This window comes from Onychomys torridus, chromosome 9 (assembly GCF_903995425.1).
Source record: "Onychomys torridus chromosome 9, mOncTor1.1, whole genome shotgun sequence".
NCBI classification, from domain to species: domain Eukaryota; kingdom Metazoa; phylum Chordata; class Mammalia; order Rodentia; family Cricetidae; genus Onychomys; species Onychomys torridus.
This window is the reverse complement of record NC_050451.1, coordinates 37,949,842-37,966,035: the sequence shown is the minus strand read 5'-3', so window position 1 is coordinate 37,966,035 and position 16,194 is coordinate 37,949,842. Positions and strand designations below refer to the sequence as shown.

The 16,194-nt window shown below is 38.7% G+C and overlaps 1 protein-coding gene across 8 annotated transcripts in view; it reads right to left on the bottom strand.

The window, feature by feature from the left end:
• Ktn1 (kinectin 1) overlaps window positions 1-16,194 on the bottom strand; it is a 98,223-nt gene that overhangs the window by 66,936 nt on the left and 15,093 nt on the right. For all 8 annotated transcript variants that reach the window (XM_036198586.1, XM_036198588.1, XM_036198591.1 and 5 more), the window contains exons 2-4: window positions 7,914-8,466; window positions 4,213-4,350; window positions 1,849-2,019 (exon numbers count right to left, since the gene is read on the bottom strand). In XM_036198586.1, the coding sequence (XP_036054479.1) occupies window positions 1,849-2,019; window positions 4,213-4,350; window positions 7,914-8,436 (832 nt within the window). In that variant the 5' untranslated portion in view covers window positions 8,437-8,466. The remainder of the gene's footprint in view (window positions 1-1,848; window positions 2,020-4,212; window positions 4,351-7,913; window positions 8,467-16,194) is intronic.

The following is a 16,194-nucleotide window of genomic DNA, read 5'->3' as shown; positions in this document are numbered from 1 at the left end:
GTCCCAGTATGCTCTCACTTTTGATTTCATGAATATATTTGTTTGTTTATTTAGGAGGGGAGCATACATGTGCAATTCAGGGATAACCTGCCTCAGAGTCTATCCTTCTGCCATGTCTGAGTCCCAAGGCTTGAATTCAGGTCACCAGGTTGGCAGCAAATGCCTTTATCAACTAAGGCATGCCACAGGCCTGCCTCACTTTTAAAACCACTGCAACACTTAGTCTATATTAGCATCTGCACCAGGTATATCCACAGTCTCCTCATTTAACTTTGATAATCCTGACTTTGTAAACCAGACTCCACTGATGAAACTAAGTCTAGGATAATTATAACAATGCAATCTGCTTCTAAAAAGATCAAATATATACAACTATATATTAAAACACTGTATGCAGAAATGCCTCCTGGACTCACCTATTCTAATTCCCCTAGGACTCTCTGTTAAGCAACAAATTCCCTTTCTTCAAGAAACTTCTACCCCCAAGGCCCGAAGCAGGCAGCCTAAGCATTCTACATGTCAGCTACACTACTTGTTTAAAAACAATTGTGTGCGTGTGTGGAATGAAGGGTAAATGAAAACTCTGAGTTTTCTTCTCTACTTTGATATGAAGTTAAAGCTGATCCTAAATATATATGGAGACAGTATCACTTAATGTAGTCCCAGCTGGTCTTAAGCTTAGAATCCTCATTCTTACTCTACAGAGCATCAAAAGTACAGGAATGTGCCCAGCTAAAACAATCTATTTAGGGGCTAGAGAGATGGCTCAGTAATTAAAAGCAATGGCTGCTCTTCCAGAGGACCAGGTTCAATTCCCAGTACCCACATGTAGGCTCACAGCCATCTCTAACTCCAGTACCAGATCACCCTCTTCTGACTTCCACCTTCCATATCACAGTCTTATCACTGAAGGAAGTCAGGGCAGGAGGTCAGCACAAATGTTGCTTACTGTCTTGTTCCCTATGGCTTGCTCAGCCTGCTTTCTTAAACAACCTAGGACCAACTGTCTGAGGTTGGCCACAGAAAGCTAGGCCTGCCAACATCCATCAAGAAAATGCCCTATAGTCTATAGGCCAATCTGATGGAGGCAGCATTGTCTCAACTGAGGATCCCTCTTCCTAAATGGCCCTAACTTGTACCCAATTGCCAAATAAACAGACAGACAGTGCACAGCAGAGTGCCTGAAATAAACTGCAATGTCTTCACAGCACACCCTGATTCCTCTGCTCTTTAGAAACAATGGTTAATGATAGAAATGATGCACTAATGTTTTCCTGCTGTCAGTTCTGAGTGTGTACTCTAGATTGTGTTGTTAGGAGGTTTGATTTTTTAAATGCTGTTTCAGTTACTGAGGTTTTTGTTTTTGTTTTGTTTTTTAATGCTAAATGAATTTTGGCTTAGAATTAAGGCAGAATTTCCAACAATTTCTGAAATGGTCCTAAACATACTTCTGTCATTTTGTACTGCATATTTATATAAGGCAACATTCTCGGCATAGAGGATTTTAAAATCAAAATATCAACCAATTCAGAAAGATACAGATGTCCTACAATACCAAACACTTAACATGTAATTCTTTTTAGAATTGTTTTGAAACAAATTCCTTTGACTTACTAACAGTAAATGTTTTGTTGGCATACCATTTTATACACCTAGGATTGCATAAAAATTTCCCAAGCAAAAAATGGTCAAGTGTTGAAAAGTTAAGAAGGTCTGAACTAGACAGAAGTCTTTTACTTCAAGGGTGTTAGTCTTTCCACTTCATTGATCCTGTAAGAAGATGTGCACCGTCCAAGACTCAAAATTGTAATGTTATAATGTAAGAGATGACAACATTTTGCATACTACCTTTGTCAGTTTCAATCTTCAGCTTTTTAGCTCCAGATTTATGGATCCCTTCTACGTGGTCAGGTTTAATCATATCAATAATTTCTTTCTTATCCATCACAAGATTTGAGTTAGCATTATCCATCAAAGGAATGTAAGTAGTTGCATGGATAAGGGGCTCATCTACCAAGACTGCAATTTAAGTAACAAGATCATAATTACTAAGTTGTTACAACAGAGTCATTAAACAACATACAGACACACTTAATTACAAATACAGTGATTCTAAAATCTCTATTTGCTCAATTTAGTTTCAAATTCCCACTTCATTATTTAACACGATTTCTAGAGTATCATTTTAATATTCTTAAGTCACTCAGGTCTCTTAAAATGGGGTATATCTTCTCTAAGAGTGTGGACAACATCTTACATCTATCTTTTAGCTAACTCTTATTTAATCTTTGTGATTGTCTTCTGTTTCTGAGATGAGATTTCACTGTGTAGCCCAGGATAAGCCTGAATGCAGGATCCTCAAGCCTCAACCTTCTAGGTGTGCTACAACACCAAGCTAATTCTCTATCTGAGCAGAAGATAACCTTTTTCATCTCATTAGTGCTCTTAAAAATTGATTTCTATTTATGGTGATGAATTACTCTTAAGTGGCACTGAACTCACTACACAGCCCAGGATGACTCTAATGATCCCTTAGGTGGTTTGCATCTCCATGCCTGGTTTTAGTAGTGCTGGGATTAAACCCATAGCTCTCTGCATGCTTGCCAACCCACAAGTGATCATTTGAAATTAAGTCTCTTTTCAAAGCTAGGTACAAAATCAGTCATTTTTGCTTGCAGATAGCGTCTCATCTTAATAGTAATGCCTTTAATTTCTATGGCATACCCTACTATACACATCAAGAATGAAGGAAGGGCCAGATGTGGTGTGCATGCCTTTTAATCCCAGCACTCAGGAGGCAGTGAAAGGTGATCTCTGAGTTTGAGGCCAGCCTGGTCTACATAAATGAGTTCGAGGAAAGACAAGGTTATATATAGAGAGAGAGGTCCTGTCTTGGGGGGCCAAAAATGGAATAGCGGGTAGCCTGCAGATTTTGCTTCCAATTTTAATGTGAGAAACTCTACAAAGACTTTGAATAATAGTATCTTGTTTAAAGAAAACAAATATCTATACCCAGATGAAAATCTCACTACATTCCTTTACAATCGGACTTTCAGGGCATGGGGATATAGCTCAGTGGCAGTGCACTTCCCTAGCATACATAAGCCCTGGATTTGATATTGTACCGCTTCCCCATAAGCACTTTTGTGTTAATAATTCCTATCTCCTACTTACAAATTGGTCAAGTTTAACTGTTATCAAATATGTCCAAGTAATACTGTCTGGTAACTTATGTCTGACACACCATAATTTTAACATAAATAAAATTTCACCATTTCTTTCCAATGTTTTCTAGCACTAAGTAATATAACAGCCCAACACCATTTGTAAACATTGCTGTTTAATCTCCAAAAACCTTACAGTCAAGCTTTCTCTGGAAAAGTCTAAAATATAGGATTGCTTTGTCACTTCTAACTGCATGTCTACCATAAACACATGCAAATTTGAAGGACATAATAAAAAATTCAGGGTATTGCTAGGTCAAAAATGTGAATTATAATTTTCAAGTGGTATTAAAAAGCATGAATACTGCACATATTCTCATCTGTAAAAACTAACTTGAAAATAGAAGCTTGACTACGAAGGAGGAGGAGAGCGAGCGGAGGAAGGCGGAGAGGCATTAAGGGAGGATGGTGAGAGGGTGGAAAGATCAAAAGACACACATATATGAACATCTCACAGAGAACATGTCACATGAAAGCCCATTACTGGAGTTGGGGATGCAGCTCAGTTAGCAGAATGTTCATCTAGCATGCAAGAGCCCTGGGTTCAATCCTCAGCATCACACACAATCTGGACCAACCAGGTGAACCTAGTGCTGGGGAGCTGTAGTTAGGCAGGAAAATCGAAGTTCAAAGTCATCCTCAACTACATGGTGAGTTAGAAGACAGCCTGGGCATAAGACAACCTCAAAACACCTAAGTAAATAACTTCTAAAAAATTATTAGTGTGTCCAATTAACAGGTTAATAATTGTAATAAAAGTAAAATGTTTGGGAAAATCTTAAGTATTAACATTTGGAGAATATTTTTACTCTGTCTAGCTTGTACATACTGTTAATTATGTTTCAAAATCAAGATGACTATTTAAACACCAGCATTTTAGAATTTCAGACTGGCACTAGACTTCCAGTGGTTACAGTACACACGGTCTCCAGAGCTTCTGCCCACATCTTTCTACAATCAGCATTCATAAACGTGCATCCAGTCTCACCATTTTCTGTCTTCTGCTTCTTTGACAGACCTTTCTTCTTTCCCAGACCACCTTCCTGTTTAGTCTCTTGATGGAGGAGTGACATGTCTTGCTTTTTTAAAGGTGCTATCAGCATTTCCACCTTTTTATCTTGGTCATCTTTATCAAATATAAGTGGGAGAAAAATCATCAGTGCAAACAATGAACACACCAGAAAACAAGAAATTATTAATAAATAATTCCCAGCACGCTTTACCACAACAAAGCTTAGTCTCATATTCAGTCTCTTACCAGAAACTTTTCCTCTGGCTTTCTTACTCTACAATGTCCAACCTTTAATGTACTTGGCCCCTTTTCCCTCCTTTCAGGGCCATTGCCAGCCCTATTCAGCCCACAGTATGATCAACTACCATTTTAAACCTTCCCTACCGCTGACAATTCCCACCTGCCACATCCATTCCCATGGATAAAACAATAGCCTGTGCTTTTTTTTCTATAGACCACTAACTACAGCCTAATTTTTATCTCTCCCACTCCAATTAAAGATTAACTCAGCAGGGCAGTGGCGGCACATTCCTTTAATCCCAACACTCGGGAGGCAGAGCCAGGCAGATCTCTCTGAGTTCGAGGCCAGCCTGGGCTACAGAGAGAGTTCTAGGGAAAGGCACAAAGTTACACAGAGAAACCCTGTCTCAATAAACCAAAAAAAAAAAAAAAAGGATTAACTCAAATCTGAGTCCCAAACTTTACTACACTTTAAAAATATTAAGCTCCCCAATTCTTTTCTCACATCCCTTTCGAGTGTCCTTTGTGAACTACTTTTTTTTAAAGATTTATTTATTGTGTATATAGTGTTCTGCCTTGCCTGCATGTATATCTACAGGCCAGAAGAAGGCACCAGATCTCACTACAGATGGTTGTGAACCACCATGTGGTTGCTGGGAATTTAACTCAGGACCTCTTGAACTCAGGACCTCTGGAAAAGCAGTCAGTCAGTGCTCTTAACCTCTGAGCCATCTCTCCAGCCCTGAGAACTACTTCTAAGGAAAACCTCACATGTTGGCATTCACAACGAACGACTACACCCATGACTTCAACTACTGCCTTCACACTTCTGGCTTCTAAGCCTGCCCTGCACCCTGGCCGTCCCACGGATGCACTTGGCTGCACCCTCAGTTGCTAACTATGTGAATGACACACAGACACCTACGACCCAAACTAGAAACATTCTCTTCTCTTCTCTCAGTCAGTCTCTCCAACATTCCTTACCTCAGTGCTAACAAAGACCCGCTAAACACAGACTGGAAAACTTTTCTTTATTCTGAAGGCCAGGGGATAAATACTTCAGCCTTTGCAGGCCACTACACGCTCACCACAACCATCCAAGTCCACTATTGACCACTGTGAAGACTGGTCACAAATACACAGAAGTGACTGTGCTCAAAATAACTTTATGGACACTGAAGCCTAACTGATAATTTCTACATTTCTCCAAGTATTATTCTTTGACTCTTTTCCATATCATTTAAAATGCAAAATCTATTCTTGGCAACAAAAGTCAGGATGACTGACTTAGCTCACAGACTGAAGTCTGCCCAGCCCATCCTAACTTAGAATCTCCATCAGCCTTGACCCTCACTTCTTTACCCGCCACTCCAGTCTGAGGTTGGTGCTTCCTAACATGTGCACACCTCTCTTTCCCTCCTCTGGCACTACCACAGCCTGACCCCATGACCTAACTCTGCACTACTGATGAACCATCTTTATGCCTATGTGAAAATGTCATGGAATCTGTTCTCATAAATTCTGACCAAGAACTCTCTAAAATATAGATCTAATCAGGGACTGGAGAGATGGCTCAGCAGTTATGAGTACTTTCTGCTCTTGCACAGGACCTGGGTTCAGTACCCAGGACCTACATGGTAGCTCACAATCACCTGTAAAACTCTAGTTCCAGAAAATAGGACACACCTAAGGCACCAGGAATGTAAGTGGTACACAAATATACTTGTAGGCAAATACTCATATACATATACACATAAAATAAAGATTAAATCCTTAAAATACATATATTTCTTAAAATACATATTTACATATATGTAAATCAAATGCAATCCAACATTGCTCAACTCACTGTTCCCCTACAATGTACTCATTAAATTGATTAGATAGATAGAAACAGACAGACAGGCAGGCAGGCAGGCAGGCAGCAAAAGGAAGGAAGGAAGGGAGGGAGGGAGGGAGGGAAGGAGGGAGGGAGGGAGGGAGGGAGGGAGGAAGGACGGACGGAAGGACTGTATTATTAACCTGACTGAAAGCTCTAATAGTAACTAATATAAGCCCTACTTCCTGGGGTGTTTACAAAAACCATCATGACCTAGGTACTATGACCTTTTCATGTTTGTTCACTGTATTTCCCCCTCCACCCATCAGACAGGGTTTCTCTGTGTAGCCCTGGCTGTCCTGGAATTTGCTCTGTAGACCAGGCTGGCCTCAAACTCACAGAGATCCACCTGCCTCTGCCTCTTCCTCATGAGTGCTAGGATTAAACTGTTGACGGCACTCGTAACAATACTCTATACTCATGCATCTCTCCTGTACCCTGACAAGTAGCTTTCTGTCAGTGTAGGGTGAGACCCACTATTGACTTGGTAAAGTGACTTAGCCCTAAAGACAGCTTGGGCACTGCCCCCTCTGGAAACTCTTAAATTAAATACCATTAATTATTGTTGCTTTGGTTTCTGTATTTCTTCTCTATTACCCCTTCCATATTTTTGTATAAATCACCTTTTGTCACTAGCTTACACATTCTCCTTTCCATAGTACACTCCTTCTCTGACACGCATGGGGGAAACAGATTCTAGAAAGCACCACCAATATCAAAGCCTAAGAGTGCTCAACTCCCTTACAGAAAATGACACTGTATTTCAATACAACCCATGTACTTCTCTTGTATACTTTAAACATCTCTAGATTATTTATAATATATTATAAAAAGTGGATGTTATGTAAATAGTTGTTGTACCATATTGTCTAGGAAATAATGACAATTTTAAATGACTGCCCATATTGAAAACGGACTCTCTTTCAAATATTTTCACAATCTTTTTTCAAGTATTTTCAATCCAATGTTTATTAATTATATCTACATATGTGCATACGTGTGTGTGTGTGTGTGTGTGTGTGTGTGTGTGTGTATACATGAGATATACAGACACATATATATTTACATACACAGTCACAACTAGCCAGCACTTTCTCAAGCTTTAAAATTAATGCCTGGCACTGCATGTTCCAAAGGAGCTCACCTTAGAAGTCCTGAGACCTGGATCAACAGATCTTTTTCTACCATCATGACCTGTTACTCTAGTGTCTACAGTTGGCAAATGACTCATCTCCCGAGGCCCAGTGCCTCCAGATATGTAACTGTTTGAAAACTGAATCAAAAGGGAGAAACATTTCCCCTTTTCAACTCCTATCACACTGATTACAATGTGTTCACTGAAATGTCACTGTCAATAACTAGAAGCCCTCAAGCCACCAAAATCAGGTGTATAAATTTCCAATGAGTCTTTTACATAGTTAAAGATGAAGTTTAAAGTGTTTCTTTAACCACTGCTAATTTCTATCAGCAATTCCTGTTAACCAGAGCAACCAGAGAGGTGAACAATCTGTTTCAGATTACTACATAGAACCATGCAATGAGTTAAAAGATTATGTACCGCTGCCATTTTTAGACTTCTTCTGCCCTGCTTTCTTCTTCAAGGCTGCTGCTTCAGGAGGTGGGGCCAGCTGCTTTGTAACTAGGACGGGCTCTACTTTTTTGCCTGAAATCTTTGATGCATCACTTTCTTTGATGGTCTGCTCTTCAGGTGAAGGCTTTGGTTTCTTTTCCTTCTTCTTTCTTTCCTTAACACTGCTGGAAGTTCCAAAAGCATTCAATGGAGCAGGTACAAACTGCTCCTCCTCCACGGCTGCAGCATCAGATAATTTAAAGTCCCGAGGTAGATTCTCAGAATCAGATTCATGAATGGCCCCATTCTGGACTTCTTTCTTTTTGTTCTTTTTCTTTTCTGCCTTCTTTTTATCTGTTTTTGTAGAAATCAGCTTTTGTTCTCTTTTCTGTTTTGCAAGAACTTCATCATATAGTGTTTCTTTCATGAAAAGCCAGAAGAAAAGGAAAATGACGGTAATGACTACTGAAGGGATAAGGACAACAAAATATGTTGACTCATAAAACTCCATGGCGCTTTTCTTAACGGGAGCCTATGAAATCTAAATGGGGGAGGCAAAAAAGACAAAGAAAAACCCCAGTCAGTTATAAAAACCTACTTAAAACACCCTGTCCTTTCAATTATCATTTCAAATCTAACCCAATCTACAAACATAGCCTAAAACAAGTTAGCTGTTTAAACCACAGGTTCTACAACTGAACTATACTATGAAAGGGAAATGATAACTAAGTAGTGTGGCATATCCTTTCCTTCTCAAAGCACATGAAAAGACCCTAAAAGGGGCAGGTGGGGGAGGGTAGTTCTTCTCCACTGCCCTCCCTTTTTTGACAGGGTAGGAAGTGAAAGAAGTAATACTATTAGGAATTAAACTCAGAACATCCCAAACATATTATACAATACACTGCTATGGAATAATCCTTTTGTACACTGTGAAGATGTGTTGCTCCACTGGTTTAATAAAGAGCTAAGTGCCCAAAAGCTAGGCAGGAAGAGGCTAAAAATGCTGTTCCAGAAAAAGAAGGGCACAGTCACAAGCCAGGCACAGAGGAAGCAGGACATATACAAGATGAGGTAACAAACCATGAGTCACATGGCAGCATGTAAATTAATAAATGTGTTAAGTTGTAAGAGCTAGTTAGTAACAAGCATAAGCTACCAGCCAATCATTTATAATAAATAAGTCTCTGTGTGGCTATTTGGGAGCTAACAGGCAGGACAGAATATTCCACCTACAATACACTATTCTTCCACCCTCATTTTTGGTACTTACTTTAATACTTAGTTTCCCCCTTTTTAGTATATAACATATACTACTTACTACATTTGAAAATAGTGATGTATTAGCAATTACCAACATACTAACGTCATTAAAGTGCCAAACTTTAGAGTCTGGCCGTGGTGGCATACACCTTTAATCCCAGCATTATGGAGGCAGAGGTAGATGGATCTTGAGGCCAGCCTGGTCTACAGAGTGAGTTCCAAGATAGCCAAAGCTACACAGAGAAACCCTGCCTCAAAGAAATTAAAAAAAAAAAAAAAAAAAGGAAAAGGAAAAATAGGTATGGTTAAGACAACTGCTAGCAAATGTCATTCCTCTAACAACCAGCCTCATGACGTAATGGGATACAGCAAGATTAAGGAAACAGGAGTAAAAACATCACAATGATTTGATATGGTATTTGACATTACAAGCACAAAGTAGATGCTTTTCTTAAATCCTCTGATCTTACTTTGTGTATGAAACAATTTACTGTGCACTGCCATCACTGTCTTCTCCAAGGCTCTATCTCAGCAGCAGCACCCAATATCCCCTATCTGATGACTCAATGCTGCCTGAAGGTGTAATCTCATTATCTGGTCACATCTGCCTGTCTGAACACAGACACCATATGCCTCACCTCCAGGGGTTTCTGTGAAACTTAAAGAAAAAGTGATTTGGGAGTTTAAATTCTAGACATTAATATTCCTATATATATATATTTCTATGCTACGTGTATTCTTATGTTACCTCCAACATGTTGGAGGAAAGGACAGTATATATAACACAAGATTTAACTATATCCTATGACACACTTGTAATAAAGCAAACTGAAGCAAGTTAATTAACTTTTGTACCTTTTTAAAGATTGTTTTATATTATGTGCATGTATGTGTATGCGTGTACACTTGAATGTAGGTGTCCTCAAAGGCCAGAAGCATCAGAATTCCTGGAGCTAGGATTACAGGTCTGCCACCTGACATAGGAATCAAACTGAAGTCCTCAGCAAGAACAGTACATATTCTTAATCACTAAGCCATCTCCCCAGTACCAACTTTTGCACAATTAATGTAGAATAAATTTAAGAATATTCCAGCTTTTTAATTAATGTTCTTGAGATGATTAAAGCAGCCAAATTCTGAGGCAGAGGATGGATCTACTGGTAGACCTAGCAGTCACAAAGCCCTGGGTTTGAGCTCCAGTACATCATAAAAATCAAGCTTGGTAGTACAAGCCCCTAATCTCAGCACTCTAGAGGTAGAGCAGGAGCATTTTACATCCTAGGTTATTGAAGCATTAATCTAATTAATCTTTATCGATAAAAAAATTGGGAGTCAAATATTGGGGTAAGAACCTGAAAGATCAAAGAACCGGGGGCAGCCACCAGTTGCTTCCTACATGTTCCACTCCTCCATCCAAAAGGCCGAGATCCTCTCTCAGTCCTGCCTTACCACTTCCTGTCTCCTCTCTATCTACAGTCCTCCAAACCTCTATGGTCAGCTAGTGGCTAGCTCCACCCTTTGACTCCAAGCAAACTTTATTTGTCAGAACACAATCAAAATATCACAGAACATTTCCCCCATTTTGTCTAAATAAAAAGTAAAGGTTTTAGCTAATACAGTAAAACTATATACAATACAATAACTATATACAAATATATATACAGGCAATAATTATATTAATAATGTCTAGTCCATTTGTATTTGTCCCTGTCATAGGCAACATTTCACCCTTCTGGGGTCTTTGATGTAGTTGAAGAATAAATAGTTATACTTACAGTTTTCCTTAGTTATAATAGAAAACAAATTAGATACAAAACTTTAGACTCACCAAGATAAGATAAATAGTATTTTCTCTAATTTTGTCAAATGCAAATGGATTGGATATTGTCACTGCAATTCTTACTTAATAACTGTTTTGTTATATACAGTTTTACTACAATAAGACAAAAACCTTCCTCTTTGGTTAGACAAAAAGGGGGAGATGCTGTGGAATAATACTTTTCTAAACTATGAATATGTATTATTTTCATTGGTTAATAAAAAGCTGACTGGCCAGTAGCTGGGCAGGAAGTTAGGCAGAAAAGCCAAACTGAGAATGATGAGAAGGAGGAAGGCAGAGTCAGAGAGTCGCCTGCAAACGTAGAGAAGGGAGATGAGAATGCCATACTGAGAAAAGGTACCAAGCCACATGGCTAAACATAGATGAGAATTATAGGTTAATTTAAGTATAAGAGCTAGTCAGTAATAAGCCTGAGATATTGGCTGAGCATTTATAATTAATATAAGCCTCTGTGTGGTAATTTGGAAAGTGGCTACTGGGTATCTGGGAACAGGCATTTGAGACAGGAAACACCCGTCCCCAACTACATAGTGAACTCAAAACCAGCCTATTATACATGTGATCTTTTTCTTAATTGAATCAATCAGTTAATGTGTAAATAGTGTTGTTTTTAAAGGGGATGGTCTGAGGATGTAAACAGTTGACAGAGTGCTTGCTTACCATACATGAAGTTTGATTCCCAACACCTCATAAACTGGGTATAGTGGCACAAGATTCTAGAATCCCAGCAGTCCAGAGGTGGAGGCAGGATATTAAGAAGTTCAAGCACCCTCATACAAAGTTAGGCCAAAGTGTGAGACCCTATCTCAAAGAAAAAAAATGAACAAATTCTTCCTAAATGTGGAATCATTGTTCTTATAGTTATTTTAAAACTTTGCTTTACCAGAAGTATTTTTACAAAGTTAAATATTACAAGACAAAATAAACATACTTGGGACAGAGTGGTGGCTCAGGCCTGCAATCCCTGCATATAGGCTGAGGCAGAAGGATTAAGAGTTGAAACCCAACCTGAGCCACATGAGATCCTCCCTGAATATAGATGTTAGTAAAAGAGTCATTTATTTGTCTGTGTTAACTGCCAAGCCAAACAGAATGACTGTACATGGTAATCATAAACAGCTTTAAACTTATTAAAATCAACTCTGTCTTTCAATTAATTTATAGCTCATTTTAAAACCAGAGCATTCTTAATTGAAGTTACACCAGCAATGACCCACATCTAAAATTGAAACAGAACCTAAAAACAAAATAGTTCAACAGGCACAAGATTAATCTTTCTGACTAAAAGTCACATTTCCACAAGCAATCTACTACAGTGAGATCACAGAAGCTCAAGGAGGAAAGGGATCACATGCTAACTATTTAAGATTGCTCCCCCTGACAACTCGTCTCATTTGAGAGTCAATTAAACACAATTTGCTTTGTCTGCCTGTTAGCTATGTTCAACTGAAATGCTTCTAAAGATGAGTGGTGTGTGTGTGTGTGTGTGTGTGTGTGTGTGTGTGTGTGTGTGTGTGTGTGTTTTAAAGCATCCACAGGATATACAGATGTGCTGGGCCATTGAGAGAACATTTCAAAGTTTTGCTTAGCAGCAGACAGAGAAGCTACAAGAGTACGCTAAATCCATACACCTATACACACGTAGGCTTCCAGAATCTTCCTCTGTGATCATACTAACCAAGTTCATCCAAACAAAAAGGAAAAGCAGCAAACACTCAGGGCAAAGAGACCCAACACCAGAGCACAGAGGTCTGAAAACACTGTCCTCACATTAGGCTCACTTTCTATGTCCATTTTTCAGGCCCCACAGATCTGAAGGAATGTTGCTGCCTTCCTCTGGATTTTCATGGAATTCCTTCAAGACTTTGTTTGAATTCATATGGATCTCAAATGTATGTGGAGGAACCTAACCACAATGTCAGGACACAGAGCAGCATCACATACAAACTGAAGACATAAAACACTCAGCTTCAAGACCAACTCAGTGTATAGCTATTAAACCTACAAGTACTTGGGGTTGCTTAGTTCATAGAGTGCTTGCTAGCACAAGATTCAATCCTTAGAACCATTTAAACTGGATGTGCTAGTACACATTCAAAGCCAGCTTACACAACATAAGCCTCTATCTAAAAAAAATAAACAAAAACAAAAACTATAAATACTATGGTTATGATTAAATTCAATTCTACTAAAGTCAAAAATCACACCTTTAATCCCTGTGGGAGGCAGAGGCAGGGGAATCTCTGTAAGTTCGAGGCCAGCCTGGTCTACAGAGCTACACTGAGAAACCCTGTCTAGAAGAAAGAGAAGGGGGAAAAAGTGTTACATAAACCAAGTATAGTGGTACATGCCTTTTGTCCCAGCACTCAGGAGTCAAAGGCAGGTGGATCTTGAGTTCAAGGCCTGATCTACATAATGAGTTCCAGGATAGCCAGAGCTACACAGTGAAACCCTATCTTGGAGCAGGGGGTTGAGGTGGAGGATATGTTACCTATAAAAAATGCAATAATTAAAGTAAAAAAAAGTCATAATTTTATTTAATTAAGATATGTTACATATAATAAATTCAATAACTAAAACTAGGGATATAGCACTGTCAGAATCACTTGCCTTAAAATGTTAAACTTTGACTTTAAAAAGATTACAAAATGTTCAATTCCATATTTGTTATAGGTAAAATTAAAAATAAAGAAGCATGTATTATATCTATTACTACACCTTAAATTCACTTTATAACTACAGGTAACAGGGTTATACATTGAGGGGAAAGGATGGCAATGAGGGCCTAGGAACAAAATAAGAGGGAACTTTAAAAAAAAAAAAGGCAGTGGTGGCACACGCCTTTGATCCCAGCACTTGGGAGGCAGAGGCAGGCGGATCTCTGTGAGTTCGAGGCCAGCCTGGGCTACAGAGTGAGTTCCAGGACAGGCACCAAAACTACACAGAAAGGGAAAAAAAAGACAAGCTAAGGGATTTACCAGGTAGAGGTAATGGGAAAGGGGAGGGAAAGGGTTGAGACAAAGTTATCTGTAGTGGATGGAAACTTGATCATTAACATTTTCTAAGCCCTTAAGATGCAATGCATTGTGTTTGTTGAACTGGTAATAGAGACTAGGTAGACTTGGCAAAAGTGACCTATGTTACTTTCCCCTTACCAGGCATGAAGATTAATTACCTTTTTAACCTAACCATATGCAAATTTTAATGGATTCTAATCTGAATGTTGGAAACTGCCAATAATGGCAAATGGAATTTCTGTCAAGTAAATCAAGAGCAAAATTTGCACAGGACACAAGAAATCGAGCCCAAACTCTGCTCAAAGCACAGTCCACACAATAGTCTCTTTTCTATTTTACTCCGGATTAAATCCTTCAAGAAATTAATGAGGCCAGGCAGATCTCTGTGAGTCGGAGGCCAGCCTGGTCTACAGAGCAAGATCCAGGACAGGCACCAAAACTACACAGAGAAACCCTGTCTTGAAAAGCCAAAAAATAAAATTAATAAAATAAATAAATAAAATAATGAAATATACTATTTCTTTACTACAATAAAAAAAAAGTATACCCACTAATGTTTACAAATAATTCCCAGATTCTCTCAAGGGAAAACATACATCTATGCACAAAAACCTTGTCCTAAAATAAGAATCAAAGAGTTCAACCATGCAGTACATTTAAAGAATTCCAAAAATATTAACACTATAAGGACGGGATTACTCAATGGTAAAGCACATGCCTAGCATGCATGACTCCCATAGCACTGCAAAACCAAGAAAAAATATGGAGAAATAAGAGTCACATGCTATGTTTCAGAGTATTTATTATGAATGGTAATCATCTTGCTTTTAAATTCTATTTACTTGTCCTCTTAAAATTTATACATTTTCTTATAAAAATTGAGCTATATCACTGAGTTAAAATGAACTGTATAAATCTCTTAGCAAGCACAAAAGCTAGTTTATATTAAGAATATGTATAATACAAAATTCTAATGGTATGAGACATATGGCAAGTTGTGACTGAAGCCTAGTGCGTGGAGGCCGAAGCAGGAAGACCACCAGTGAAGAAGCCAGCCTGTGCCACACAGTGAGACCTGTCTCAAAGATATTTAAGTCTGAAAATAATTTTCAGAATTCTAATTAAAGTACTTAACTAGTAAAAGTATATGTGTCTGTATACAGAGAGAGAGAGATGGATTTCATTGTTTTTAATGGGAAAACTATTTCAATGTGGAACATCTACAGAAATATTTATACAAGAGTTAAGACAATATAGAAAAATACATAAAAGAGCATTTATATTGAACCTAACAGTTACATAAACTGAGACTATACATAAAAAACAAGAATTTTTTTTTTTAAAGAATGAGATCACATTTTTTTAAAAGAATGAGATCACAAATAATTAAATCTCTTTCACATTAAAATAGATATTTGGCCAGGCGGTGGTGGTGTATGCCTTAAATCCCAGCACTCTGGAGGCAGAGGCAGGCAGATCTCTGTGAGTTCGAGACCAGCCTGGGCTACAAAGTGAGTTCCAGGAAAGGCACAAAGCTACACAAAGAAACCCTGTCTCAAAAAAAAAAAAACTTTAATTAAAATTAGATATTTAAGGAACCACTTTTTCATTGTTTGTTTTTTGAGACAAGGTTTTTCCCTGTGTAGCCCTGGCTGTCCTGGAACTAGCTCTGTAGACCAGGCTGGCCTCACAACACAAGAGATTCACCTGCCTGTTTCCGCCTCCTGAGTGCTGGTTCTTAAAGCAGTGGTGTTGGGGGATGTCTTTCTGTGCACTGTGAATATATGTTGTTCCCACTGATTAATAAATAAGCTGCTTTGCCCTATGGCAAGCCATCTTAAAAGCAGGTGGAAAATCCAAGGAGACAGGAAAGAGAAAGGCAGAGTCTGAGAGACTGCCGCCCAAGGAGCAACATGCCAGCAGACTGGTAACGCCACAGCCATGTGACAAAACACAGATTAACAGAAATGGGTTAATTTAAGATGATAGAGCTAGCTAGCAAGAAACTTAAGCTATAGGCCATATAGTTTGTAATTAATATAAGCCTTCTAATGATTATTTTATAAGCGGCTGGGGGACCACAGGGCCGAGCAGGACCAGAAAAACCTTCCAGCTACGCAGTGGTTAAAGTGCTCTTAAAGCAGTGCTCTTA